The 14,840-nt window shown below is 41.6% G+C and overlaps 1 protein-coding gene across 1 annotated transcript; it reads left to right on the plus strand.

Annotated features, from left to right (window-relative positions):
- The first annotated feature begins 390 nt into the window (after positions 1–390).
- On the plus strand, positions 391–10,235 carry LOC111956004 (lysophospholipase 2). Its single transcript, XM_023976419.2, has 10 exons — positions 391–476; positions 2,773–2,865; positions 5,393–5,424; positions 6,046–6,111; positions 6,295–6,342; positions 7,179–7,249; positions 8,900–8,973; positions 9,165–9,266; positions 9,517–9,693; positions 9,910–10,235. The coding sequence occupies exons 2-10, from the start codon at positions 2,788–2,790 to the stop codon at positions 9,958–9,960; spliced, it is 699 nt and encodes a 232-aa protein (XP_023832187.1). The 5' UTR covers positions 391–476; positions 2,773–2,787; the 3' UTR covers positions 9,961–10,235.
- The last annotated feature ends 4,605 nt before the right edge of the window (positions 10,236–14,840 follow it).

Below are 14,840 nucleotides of genomic sequence, written 5' to 3' on the forward strand. Positions count from 1 at the left end.
AACTCGTGATTTCATTGCATTATTAATGAGGTGTCATTGCTGCCAGTTGCTGAATGTGATTGCTTTGTGCAACGAGTTGGGAATTTAAGGAAAATGCTGTATGCCTAGTCTAAGGAATAGAAAATGCCCTCTGCTGTTGTGTGTGTGATGTAATTATTTGAAGAATAAAGATATGTTATACATAAGAGAATACTAGTATTTTTAAAAACATTTTATTGTGAGTATAGAATCGTATTGAAATGTAGATTTTGGAGTGATAAAAGGCTACAGTATTGTTATTTGTATTGAAAAGATGCTCTTTGGATTTGGTATAATATATTTGTTTAGTGAAAATTGCACTATCAATGGATCAATTGATGGCGTGGTGTGCAGTACAAGCAGGAGAAAGGGTGTGGACATCATGACGTCACTAAAAAGAATCCCTGCCCTTCTACACCAGTAGCGGAAGTTCCGTTGAGATTCTGGGACAGCAAGTGGTGAGTGTATGAATTTGTATTAGCGGGCCGCGGTTTTACAATACTCCTTTACCCCATCCGAACCGAACCCARATGGGCCTTTTGGTTACCGCTTTGGTTGAAGGGCATGGGGAAGTGATGTATTCAAATACCTGGTCGAATTTAGCCCACATGTCAATCGAACCAAACCCGAAAGAGACCGGAGGGCAGTGTACTACAGATTGCTGCTGTGTGGTTAGCCTGCTGGTCATTGAGCATTTGAGGATGTGTAGCCAGCTAAACAGGATTAAGRTGACTGCTTGGATGTAGATGACTAGCTTATCAACGTTTTGAAACAATCTAGCTAGCGGCTTTGCACTTAACCTCTCCTGAATTTCCCCGCCGGGTTGCACAACGCAACGGCTGTGTTAGCTCGCAGCGAGCTAAGATGCATCTCTAAGCCCCCATTGTTTCTTCATACCCACCCCCTTCCTTTAGCTAGCTACAGTAGCTAATTAACAACATATCCGTACCCTCGATCTTTAGTTGTCAATGTATTGCCACATATGTCTGTCAAATAATTTAACTAAAGTAGCTAATATATAAAAAGATAATTGACGTGTTGCAAGTAGCCACACCAGCTAATGCGTTAGRTAGCATGCGTAACTTGGTTTACTAATAAAATCAGGGGTGTAAATCATMAATCCAAACAGTGTAGTTTTGCAATTTAAACGATATTTTCTATTGGAAAATTCCAGGTATGCCCCTCCCCGATTCGTTACGTTTTTAAGAAACATTTTGCAACAGAATCAGCGGAATTAATACAACCCAGTGTTGCTGGTGCTAGCTGGCTATACTGACTGCCGCATATGACTCGATGCTTGCCTGGTGGCTAGAATTTACGCACCGGATAAACATTACAGGGTTTTTATTCCGAGTAACAATTGCGCTTGACTACTGAGAAAATGGAGCCGTTATCTGCTGTAAATGCAAGTAAATAAAGGGCCAAGGCGGCACAATTTTTACGCCAACCACTGAACCAGTCAAAGTTTGGTTTCTCAGTTTAATGCAAGTCAGATGCGAACTCGTGATGTTGTAGCGGTGCATGGACGGCATTGTTTGTATCATCCATAGAAGGCTTGCTGAGGGAGCTGACCGTGAAATCGGTGCATTTCCTTCCATCCATGCTTAGCTATTTAACAACTGCTGACAGGGGATCATYGACAATCAATGCAGGACAAGCAGCGATTTCTCCTTTATCTTTAAAGGGACTGAGGATGTTTGCCTTGCAAATACAATTACAGGCAGGCTAACGTTAAGTGACGGCATAAAGTCAAAGATTATACAGGCATGCAGGAACAAAGCCTCCACTTTGTCATTGATGCTAGTATCCAATTCACCAGCGAGGGTATGTGCTATCCGGGATACTTGGGACGTCCCTTTACATAGCCCAAGCCTAACCCTTACCATAACCAATTCAAATGTRAACTTCAATGGGGGTAGGGATGTCTAAAGGATCCCGGGTTGCAAGGACAGAGTGCTGTAGGCCTACCTGCATGGGGGAATCATATAGCTTGGTTGTTTTGGAGTGGGCCAAAATTAACRAAACAAATATTAGCTATTCATCACCTCTTGAAGGTACAACCTTTTTTAAAGGTAGGCACTAAGCCTATTAAAGTGTACAATAGCTGACAGTGACAAGGAAATGAGGCAAAGGCATAATGAGCATGCGTGTCATTGCAGTGCAGAAAGTTATTGTGATGCGTGACGCACGGTCCTGGTCTTTCTCCCTATTGAGCCTGTCATTCTCATTCCCCTGATTTGGCTCTTTCTCTGTCTCCCTTTGCTTTCACTAACTACAGGTCATTAGGTGGGTGGAATTGTAACTAACTCAGTGTTTAATCTCACTGAAGGTTTATACATTAACCTCACTTTTCCTTTTCATTTCTCTTATCATTGTGTTTTCTCTTTTGCTTGCCTCAATCTTTTTTCATATGTCGCGCTCAACRTGACGCTATGAGGGTATTAAATGTTGACTTTGAAAACAATATTCTCTAGCTAGCCGATATCCGTTTTCAGTGTATAGGCAGTGGCGCTGATACTAGCTTATTTGCATTTTGGTTAATAACAGATTTGCAGTTAGGAGTGCATTTAGTTAATGAGTTTCAGTACTTCCTGACTGAGGAGATTACTCTCAGTACTCAGCCTCTCATTGGTTCATAGCAGCCATAAACTGCAGCATGTTCAGGTCTTTAGTCATCATGTCTGTCCCTATGATGAATAGCAGCATTGATAACCAGCCACATCATTGATATGCCCTTCCCCCTCCTCTCTCTAGCACTCCTTACAGTGTATGTGTGGCAACAACATGTCTGTGCCGCTGCTCGCCGAGGCTGTGACGGTGTCTGGGACAGAGAAGGAGACCGCTGCGGTGAGAGAGCACACCAACACCATAGTGTAACTTAGGGCATCCATCAGCAAATATGTCCGCTTATTGCTAAGCTTGCCATGCTGAAGCTAGTTTGTTGTTCAGAGATTCTGTGTACTAGGGCCGGAAGGATACCAGTATCACAATAGTCCTATAAAAATCTGCTGTATATAAAATATTGTCTGCTTTGAATTGYAAAATAAATGTGACTCTGAATGACATCGTAATGATGTTTGTTTGAAACATTAGGGCATTTTCCTTAAGAAGTTAGATCCGCTTTGTGTTTTATTTACTTGCCACGATACTAACCAGTATCGCGGTACTGTTATGGGCCCGGCCGACTGTGAACCCACTGGGCAAAAACTGGTTGAATCAAAGTTGTTTCAATGTCAAAAAAATTATCTGTGCGATGACGTTGAATCAACGTGGAAGACTGATTGGATTTGCAAAAATGTAGTAGTTAATTTTTTTCACTCAACCTTTTACCTATGTCCAATGAAAGGCTGGTAATGGCTCACATCAACACCATTATCCCAGAAACCCTAGACCCACTCCAATTTGCATACCGCCCAAACAGATCCACAGATGATACAATCTCTATTGCACTCCACACTGCCCTTTCCCACCTGGACAAAAGGAACACCTATGAGAGAATGCTATTCATTGACTACAGCTCAGCGTACAACAGTATAGTACCCTCAAAGCTCATCACTAAGCTAAGGAACCTGGGACTAAACACCTCCCTTTGCAACTGTATCCTGGACTTCCTGACGGGCCGCCCCCAGGTGGTGAGGGTAGGTAGCAACACATCTGCCACGCTGATCCTCAACACTGGAGCTCCCCAGGGGTGCGTGCTCATTCCCCTCCTGTACTCCCTGTTCACCCACGACTGCATGGCCAGGCACGACTCCAACACAAAGTTTGCAGACGACTCAACAGTGGTAGGTCTGATCACCGACAACGATGAGACAGCCTATAGGGAGGAGGTTAGAGACCTGGCCGGGTGGTGCCAGAATAACAACCTATCCCTCAACGTAACCAAGACTTAGGAGCACCGAGCACGCCCCCATTCTCATCGACGGGGCTGTAGTGGAGCAGGTTGAGAGCTTCAAGTTCCTTGGTGTCCACATCAACAACAAACTAGAATGGTCCAAACACACCAAGACAGTCGTGAAGAGGGCACGACAAAGCCTATTCCCCCTCAGGAAACTAAAAGGATTTGGCATGGGTCCTGAGATCCTCAAAAGGTTCTACAGCTGCAACATCGAGAGCATCCTGACCGGTTGCATCACTGCCTGGTACGGCAATTGCTCGGCCTCCGACCGCAAGGCACTTCAGAGGGTAGTGCGTACGGCCCAGTACATCACTGGGGCAAAGCTGCCTGCRATCCAGGACCTCTACACCAGGCGGTGTCAGAGGAAGGCCCTAAATATTGTCAAAGACCCCAGCCACCCCAGTCATAGACTGTTCTCTCTACTACCGCATGGCAGCGGTACCAGTGCCAAGTCTAGGACAAAAAGGCTTCCCAACAGTTTTTACCCCCAAGCCATAAGACTCCTGAACAGGTAACCAAATGGTTACCTGGACTATTTGCATTGTGTGCCACCCCCCACCCCCCTTTTACGATGCTGCTACTCTCTGTTTATCATATATGCATAGTCACTTTAAATATACATTCATGTACATACTACCTCAATTAGCCCGACCAACCAGTGCTCCCGCACATTGGCTAACCGGGCTATCTGCATTGTGTKCCACCACCCACCAACCCCTCTTTTTACGCTACTGCTACTCTCTGTTCATCATATATGCATAGTCACTTTAGCCATATCTACATGTACATACTACCTCAATAAGCCTGACTAACCGTTGTCTGTATATAGCCCTGCTACTGTTATTTTCAAATGTCTTTTTACTGTTGTTTTATTTTTTTACTTACCTACACACACCCACACACACGCACTATTGGTTAGAGCCTGTAAGTAAGCATTTCACTGTAAGGTGAATACCTGTTGTATTCGGCGCACGTGACAAATACACTTTGATTTGATGTCCTGACATTTTTGTTGATTTCACATTAGTTGACAACTCCACCAAATGTAAATAAAAAAACGTTGAACTGTGCTATGTTAATATATTGTCGCTTAAAGGGATAACAAACCAATTACACCAAAGTTGTGGGTCTGCAAGCACTTGTTAGGTCAAAACCAACTGAATTAATTTGTGAAGGTGCGTATTAGATTTTTACGTAGTGTACAAAAAAATCTATATGGCTCACCAAATTCAGATGTTCTCTTATGATGCCTCTGATAAATGCTATTCTTTAGAGTTGACAAGCAGTAATATAAGCTGAGTCGTCTTGGCAACAGCAGGAATTTGCCCTTTTGTTTTTGCTGTTTGGCATAATTCACGTGAGCCTGGTGTTCAAATGCAAATACAGTGCAGTAGCCAGTAAACTGGCATGCTCTTTAATGTTCCTAATGCACCATTACCCAATGTAAAACTGTCAATCTCCCCATCTCTACCACAGGTGATCTTCCTTCATGGTTTGGGTGACTCAGGGTGAGTTTCCTGTCTTAAGCCTGTCTCAGGCTTCCCAGCATTTCACACACACTTTTTGTCGTTGAGGCAAATCGAAGTTCAGTAGCAGATGTCGACGCTCCTTCGTCGGGGATTTGACAACAGTTCTACTCCTAGTAGGATTGGGAACCATGGACAGSATTCTTCAATGAAGTGTTTGTCATTTAACAAAGAACTTTTAGTTTTCATGCAAATGTTCTCACTAGAGAAATACTGCAACGAACATCTTAGATGCAAAATGGCGTGACTAAGACCTGCCTGGCAAAAGCGTCAAAATGAATGACAGATTTCCTGATTTATTTTCGATTAATTCAGACTATTTTGAGGAAGTGTATATCAACACTTCTATGGTCATTGATGTATACTGCCTATGTTGCTACAGCGTCTCAAGGGGGACAAACAGTAAAATAAAATAAAATAGCTTTTCAAGCGAAGGTCTTTTAAGGGAGTATGCGAGGCACAGACGTTTGCGTCGCCTAGCCGAGTTCTGCTCGGAGCAAACCCAACCTAGTACGCTGCGCCTTTTATTCTCTGTATAAATCTAACAGCCTAATCTGTATAGAGTACCACGTTCTCTCTCTGAATTGCTCTTCCTCTTCTCAGGCATGGCTGGGCAGACACCATGACGACTATCCGACTGCCACATGTAAAGTATATCTGCCCCCACGCGTAAGTCTTTATTATCTTTCATATTTTCTGACATGTTTATTTCTCTTCTTGAGTGCCTCAGTTTCTGGAGTGTTGCAGTCAGAGTCGAATCTTGTCTTTGGTAGTCTCTTATCTTTCTATACAACCATTTAGTCCTTTAACCTAGTATAGCACGTGTCCATTGATTAATTTGTTTCTCCACAGGCCCAGAATCCCTGTCACTCTTAATATGAAGATGACCATGCCTTCATGGTGAGTCATGTTTGCACTGATCTAAAACATTTGCCATTGGCCAATAGCTTGATTGTAAACTACACTTCAGTGGAAAAGAGATTTCCTTTTGGTAAGAGATTTTGTGAACATGGAATTCCTTCAAAGACACGCACACTACCAGGATACCAGGGGCACATTAGATGTACAGTGAGCTCCAAAAGTATGGGGACATTGACCCATTTTTGTTGTTGTTTGGGCTCTGTACTCCAGCACTTTAGATTTGAAATGATACAATGACTATGAGATTAAAGCTGACAGTGCACCTTAATTTGAGGGTATTTTCATCCATATCGGGTGAAACCTTTAGAAATTACAGCACTTTTTGTACATAGTCCCCCRGTTTTAGGGGACCCAAGGTATTGGGACAAATTCACTTGTGTATTAAAGTAGTCAAGTTTTGTATTTGGTCCCATATTCCTAGCAAGCAATGATTACATCAAGATTGTGACTCTACAAACTTGTTGGATGCATTTGCTGTTTGTTTTGGTGGTTTCAGATTATTTTGTGCCCAATAGAAATTAATGGTAAATTATGTATTGTCATTTTGGAGTAACTTTTATTGTAAATAAGATTAAAATACGTTTCTAAACACTTCTACATTAATGTGGATGCTACCATGATTACGGATGGTCCTGAATAAGTTSTGAATAATGATGAGTATGATATTTATGCGCCTAACTTTCACTAATTTCAAATCCAAAGTGCTGGAGTACAAAGCCAAAACGACAACAAATGTCACTGTTCCAATACTTTTGGAGCTCAGTGTATGAGATGAGTATTACATCGTCTGAACATGGATCTGTGTGTTTCTGTAGGTTTGACCTGATGGGGCTCAGCCCAGATTCTCCAGAGGACGAGGCTGGCATCAAGAGGGCAGCGGAGAACAGTAAGTCATTCAGTTTAACACAACTATTATGCATGTTCTAAAGACTGTGTTCAGACCCCTTGAATTTTTCCACGTTTTGTTACAGCCTTTATTTTAAAATGGATTAACTCATTTCCCCGCCCTCTTCATTCTACATACAATACCCCATACTGACAAAACAGATATATAGAAATATTTGCCAATGTATAATAATAATAAAAAAAGAAGCTTAGAGTCTTCATGGGTATGACGCTACAAGCTCGGCGCACCAGTGTTTGGGGAGTTTCTCCCATTCTTCTCAGCAGATCTTCTCAAGCTCTGTAGGTTGGATGGGGAGTGTCGCTGCACAGCTATTTTCAGGTCTTTCCAGAGATGTTGAATCGGGTTCAAGCCTGGGCCCTGGRTGGGCCAATCAAGCACATTCAGAGACTTAAGCCACTCCTGCATTGTCTTGGCTGTGTGCTTAGGGTCGTTATCCTGTTTTGAAGGTGAATCTTCACCCCAGTCTGAGGTCCTGAGTGCTCTGGAACAGGRTTTCATCAAGGATCTCTCTGTACTTTACTCTGTTTATCTGTGCCTCGATATTGACAGGTCTCCCRGCRGCTGAAAAACATCCCCACAGCATGATGCTGCCACCACCATGCTTCACCGTAGGGATGGTATTGTCCAGGTGATGAGCAGTGCCTGGTTTCCTTCAGATGTGACGCTTGGCATTCCGGCCAAATAGTTCAATCTTGGTTTCATCAGAGCAGAGAATCTTGTTTCTCATGGTCTGAGAATCCTTTAGGTGCCTTTTGGCAAACTCCAAGTGGGCTGTCGTGCCTTTTACTGAGAAGTTGCTTCCGTCTGGCCACTCTACCATAAAGGCCTGATTGGTGGAGTGCTGCAGAGATGGTTGTTCTTCTAGAGCTCTGTCAGTGACCATCGGGTACTTGGTCACCTCCCTGACCAAGGCTCTTCTCCCTTGATTGCTCAGTTTGGCCAGGCGGCCAGCTCTAGGAAGATTCTTGGTGGTTCCAAACTTTTTCCATTTAAGAATGATGGYGGCCACTGTGTTCTTGGGGACCTTCAGTGCTGCAGCCACTTTTTGGTACCCTTCCCTAGATCTGCGCCTCGACACAATCCGGTCTCGGAGCTCTACGGACAATTCCTTCGCACTCATGGCCATGGTTTTTGCACTAACATGCACTGTCAACTGTGGGACCTTATATAGAAAGGTGTGTGCCTTTCCAAARCATGTCCAATCAATTTAATTTACCACAAGCAGACTCCAATCTGCTTMATGTAGAAACATCTCAAGGATGATCAATGGAAACAGGATGCACCTGAGCTTAATTTCAAGTCTCATAGGGTCTGAATACTTATGTAAATAAGATATTTATTTTTTTATAAATTTGCAAACATAAAAAAAACTGTTTTCGCCTTGTCATTATGTGGTATTGTGTGTAGATTGAGAGTTAATTTAATCAATTTTAGAATTAGGCTGTTAAGTAACAATGTGGAAAAAGGGAAAGGGTCTGAATACTTTTGGAATGCACTGTGTAGCACTGTAGATGCACATAGATATCATACCAAGATCTATTAACATAACCATGTTAGCTAAAACAGTGTCCATCGTAACTACACACCGGGTATATGTTCAGCTTCTGTTTTCACCCTACTTCTCCARAGTCAAAGCCATAATCGACCATGAGGTAAAGAATGGAATACCCGCCAATCGTGTGATGCTTGGAGGGTTCTCTCAGGTGAGGTTACTCAATGTCAATCGCTCTGAAGGTGTTGTGCAAAAAAMACCTATTTTTCCAGTTCCTGATTGTCAGTGATTTTTCAACATTGCTGTTGAAACTGTGTAAACTATGTGAACCGTGAACAGCATCTCCATAGGTCTAAACACATTCTACCTTTTTCTTTCCCTCTATTTTCCACRGTCTCCCAGGGTGGGGCTCTGTCCTTGTATACCGCCCTCACCTGTCAGCAGCAATTGGCGGGTGTGGTTGCCCTCAGTTGCTGGCTGCCGCTTCACAAGAGTTTCCCACAGGTACATTTGCACAGCTTACTTGTTTCGCTACAATTTCCAGTACTCAGTCCCCTGAACATTCCACAGAGCTGTTTATTTTTTTACTGGGCTGGATTCCGAACTGGAGAACGTTCTTCTCTCCATTGCTCTTGATGATTTTGCTGTATATATATATGAATGAACTGAGTAGGTTATTTGACGTTAGAACCTGGTCTTGGTCTTCACTTTTTGCTTTTAATAATTGAATGTAATGGTCTGTTGTGCCCATGAGGCGGCGAGCACCAGCGGGAATAGGGACATGCCCATACTGCAGTGTCATGGGGAGATGGACCCCATGATCCCAGTGCAGTTTGGGGCCATGACGGCCGAGAAGCTCAAGATCATCGTCAACCCTCAGAAAATCACCTTCCGGACCTACCCGGGACTCATGCACAGCTCCTGTCCTCAGGTAGAGGGGGATTTTGGTTGCAACATGCATGAGTAGCAATGTTGTTCTGCGTGTGCTAATGGTTTTCTATGAGTATCAATGTTGTTCTGCGTGTGCTAATGGTTTTCTATGAGTATCAATGTTGTTCTGCGTGTGCTAATGGTTTTCTATGAGTATCAGTGTGGAAGTATTCATGATGTTCGGTTTCTTATACGCTTCTTTATTTTGATCTTGCAGGAGATGGCAGCAGTGAAGGAGTTCATTGAGAAGCAGTTGCCCCGAATCTGACCTCACCTCAACCCCACTGTGACTCTTAGACGCTGACCTCTCACCTCTGACCTGCCATTCTCTCACAGGAAACAGCCATGAGCACCGCCCCTTCCACACACACACACAAACAAACAGTAACACTTACTTTCACATAACATCATAATCATAATACATGCCTCATTCCATAAAAATCCAACGCACATCATACAGGACACACCTTTTATAAACGCACAGTTTTGAACACACTGAGGTGTGCAAACAAGTCTTCGCTTTGAGGGAGAATCACTGATAAACACAGTACATTCCCCTGGGATTCTTTTATCTTACCCAACCCACCATTATCCCCTCTTTCTTTCTCTGAACCTCCACTCCTGTTTCCCTCCATTGCTGTGTGTGTCAGTGAGTGAAGCAGTAAGTYAGCAGGGGGGCTCCTCCTGTTCCTAGATGCCACCCAGTGTCAGAGCCTGACCCAGGCTGAGGAGATGGCAGGTTCAGCAGCCTGTGGTTCTGGTCCTCAGGCTTTGAGGGTCTGGTGCCGTCTGGAGTGACTCTGGTGCTGTGTATGCTGTTCCCAACGGGTTCACGGCGCTGGTGGGGTTGTGGTCACGCCACAGCTACCCATGGGTGCCCCGTCACTCCTGGGTGCCCGTACTTGTGCTGATTCAATTATCTGACGTTATAAAAACCCCAATTGAAATAAAGGAAACCAGTGGATCATTACTTTTGCCACAATMTTCTGTTCTTTACCACAATTTAGAGTTATTGATGATGTGGATAATGTGTACATTTATGTGATTTATTTTGTTTGCCAAAAATGGGCCATGATAAAACTAAATGTATAAAATCAAACATTTCCATTGCCTGAATCCAAAATGATTGTGGCAGGATTGAATGAAATGTATTGACAAAGATTAAAATTATTAATTTCATACACCTTAAAGGGCTTAGGGCTTTAAAAAAAAAAATCATATAAATTGTTTTAGCTACTTGTATTTGTCTATTGCACTAAAGAGATGGTCAGCAAAGATAAAAAAAATAGATTGATAATGTATTACTCCAGATGGTACCAGAACCAGACCAGAACATAAAATGTAGTTCACACAACTTGACTCGTTTGACTGCAGCTCTTCCTAGCCGTTCCCTCTCAGCATCTAGCATTTGACCAGTGAGACATGTTCCATTCCATCCATGTCCAGCACAAATACGTTTCCGCTCTCTCACTGACCCAGGGTCATTTTTACTGTCAAGCAAAACTATTCACTCATTTGACAACTTACCTTCACCCACTAATACAGTGTGAAAGGTCAGAGTTAACTTTAACCAGGTCTTGTAATTTGACTCTTAAAATTGGTATGCACTGGGAAGGCTGAGAAAAAAAGCTGTTCCTTTATTAATGATTAAAAAATGATTCAAATGGTGATTTAAAAAAAAGCATTAGCCTTGAACAACTTGCGGAGCTTGGGCGTAGGACTTTAACTCTGAGTCATTGTGCTAAAATCAGGTGTTCTGTATTTTCCTTTTGTCAATGTTTTCTCTTTATGATGACCTATTCTGTAATACTGAAACCTAATTTAAAATGGTAGACATTGGAGAATAAAACGACTGTATTAATTGTTCCGCTATTTAATGAATGTCTCTTACTCCTTATTTGTCTTATTACATCTTTCCCCGTGTCATCTTCCTTGACCCAGCACGTTCACTTTTCACTTGTATTAGTGGACTACATTTTCTATGCTTTTCTCTCTTCATCCCTTTTTGCCTTCTAGTCCCATCCTATCACCTAATTCCCCGTGGGACAAGGTTGAATAAAGTGTCTCATGTCTGTTCTCTTGTTGTACTTTGTCATTGTTAGAATTTTTACAGTTGTGGCTCATTTAGATTTTTCATTTTGTCTCAATGTGTTTTGTCATCTCATCATTGTGTCTGTTATCTGATTGGCTAAAATATGTTGAGCGACTGTTGGTCCCTCAGGTTATTTTATTTTCTAAGACACCTGTATGTGGAATAAATGATGCAAATAACAGTGCATTTGAACAGTTTTTGTTTTTGTCGACCATGATTACAGTATTAATGTGTCTGGTCTGAACTGTACGTCACATTGTTCAAGACAAAGTGTGCAATTCATTGTTGCAGACCATAGAGAATGATAGAGGCCTCTAGTGGCCGAAAGGCCGTTTTAGAATGGGCAGAGCCACTGAGGGCTTCCATCATGCTTCTGCCCCTCTTAAAGTAATCAAAGTAGTCACCTGGGTGGGGATTCCTATGAGTTGTAACCTCAATGGCGCTGCCCATGCTGTCACAGATGTTAAATTAGGACAGATATAAAGATGAGTCCTCTATCTCTATGGTGCAGACACTGGAATATGTATGAATTCGGGTGGTTAAACCTCTACAGGATTGGTGCCCCCCCCCCTGTGGGACGGTTGAGCTAACGTAGGCTAATGTGATTAGCATGAGGTTGTAAGTAACAAGAACATTTCCCAGGACAAAGACATATCTGATATGGGCAGAAAGCTTAAATTCTGCACCCTTCCAATTTACAGTAGCTATTAGTGAAAGAATACTATGCTATTGTTTGAGGAGAGTGCACAGTTATGAACTTGAAAATGTATCAATAAACCAATTAGGCACATTTGGGCAGACTTGATACAACATTTTGAACAGAAATGCAAACGTTCATTGGGTCAGTCTAAAACTTTGCACATACACTGCTGCCACCTAGTGGACAAAATCGAAATTGAACATAACCTGGAATAATACATTGCATTTCAAAGATTWAAAAAAATGTAAATAAAAAATATTATCTTGTATTATCTTTTACCAGATCTAATGTGTTGTATTCTCCTACATTAATTTCACATTTCCACAAACGTCAAAGTGTTTCCTTTCAAATGGTATCAATAATATGCATATCCTTGCTTCAGGTCCTGAGCTACAGGCAGTTAGATTTGGGAATGTCATTTTAGGCGAAAATTAGTTGTGTTTGAAAGTCTGTCACTGAAGTGTAGCCTGATGACATGCATGAATAGATCTAATACTATAACACCGTCATCAAGGTAAACATGATGTTTATTGAGACATTTTGCAAAATAACAGTTTCTCCTTCGCCTTCTCTCTAATGTAAACCTTTTTATTTGCCTTTGAGTTGTGTTTCAGAAAGTTTTTTAAAAGTATAGCTGTCCTCAAGAGGAGTGAGGTGATTTCAGAAACTCTGGTAATGGCATCTGTCTGCAGCACTGCATTGTCGATAATTGTTTAATAATTCAACACATTTCACAAGCCTATTTTGGTAAAAAAATGCACTTATAGTTAATTAACCAAATCTGTCAAAATATCATGTGTAGGTTAGGAGATAGCCAACCACAGATGCATTCTTGTCACTGATGCAAATTGTAGGTCTTTTTCCAGACATGGGGGTGCTTATTACATCAAAAAATGACAAGACTAATACATTGTTATAAATTCACAGAGAAGCTAATGATGTGAGGGAATGACAAAAGAAACAGAAAACATGTATTAATGGTGTCATTATTAGACTATAGGCAAACAGTGATTTGACAAAAATTGTAAATGGTATGAAGGCCATGAGGGATTGGTGGATTTCTCAGGCATTGCAGCTGTGCTTTTCAATAGGAATATATATGACTGTTCCCTTCAATATCAGAAACATACATTTTTTAATTAGCATGTTCTTGCACCTTTGGTAGTCTGTCAAATTATGAGTGAGAATTGTTTTTATTCCTGTATCTCCACCATGGGTCTTTGAGTAAAAAAAATAAATACTTGAGACAATAATCTATTTAAACCTATTCCTGGACTAAAAAGCAAAAGTATGGATATTCTCCATAGTGTATCCTTTTTAGTCCAGTGGGTAAATCTGGGTCCAGGAAACCGGAAGATAGTGCACTGATTCCTTTGACAAGACATGAACCTTTTGCAAAACTTCAAACTCAACTCTCACAGACCACTGTTGTGGGTATGTCCCACTGGCAACTTCCTGTGCCAACTCTGAGTAACTTTCATTGCCATTCAGGACAAGGAACAGGTCATAAGCAATTTCCTGGGTAATGACTACTTTTTAGTGTCCCCTTTCAACTGCCTCTGACAACAACGGTTTAGGTCTGCTGAGGCCAATCTAACCCTCCGTGTCTGGGTTACTGTCATTTCTGATTATTGGCCCAACCTTGCAATGGCAATGATTTGAAATTAAGACTGACTGAGTGAATCACAGAGCCCACTGAAGTTCAAAATAGTCAAGTGTACCTGTTAGTAGTATCGATTACTGCACTGTAAAAGTCATCCCATATCAGAATATAATAACAAATGTTTGTTGTAATTTTGGATGTATTTAAAAATATATATATATATAACCAGGCAAGTCAGTTAAGAACAAATTCTTATTTACAATGACGGCCTACCCCAGCCAAACCCAGACGACGCTGGGCCAATTGTACGCCACCCTATGGGACTCCCAATCACGGCCGGATGTGATGCAGCCTGGATTCGCCTCTTGCAATGAGATGCAGTGTCTTAGACCACTGCGCCACTCGGGAGCCCTGTATAGATGAAGAAATGTATAGAGGAAGAGCTGCAGAAATAACCAAATTCAATACGTTCAAATCACACGCTTATAAATTAATTACAAGGCTTGTACACTTACAAAATACTGGATTAAAGAACAACAATTGTACCGAGACAAATATAGAATAGCACTTTATTTTTTAGCAAATTCAGTATGTATAAAAATAAGTGAATAATTAATAGAATTAACTTATTACGACAAATCTTGATAAGAGTACATCCAGGAACCAGTCCAAAAACATATAATAAATACATATTTAATTATAGATATAATAACTAAATAAAGGTACATTTTGCTCTCTCAAAATCTAATATTC

Source organism: Salvelinus sp. IW2-2015, linkage group LG31 (assembly GCF_002910315.2).
Source record: "Salvelinus sp. IW2-2015 linkage group LG31, ASM291031v2, whole genome shotgun sequence".
Lineage (NCBI taxonomy): Eukaryota > Metazoa > Chordata > Actinopteri > Salmoniformes > Salmonidae > Salvelinus > Salvelinus sp. IW2-2015.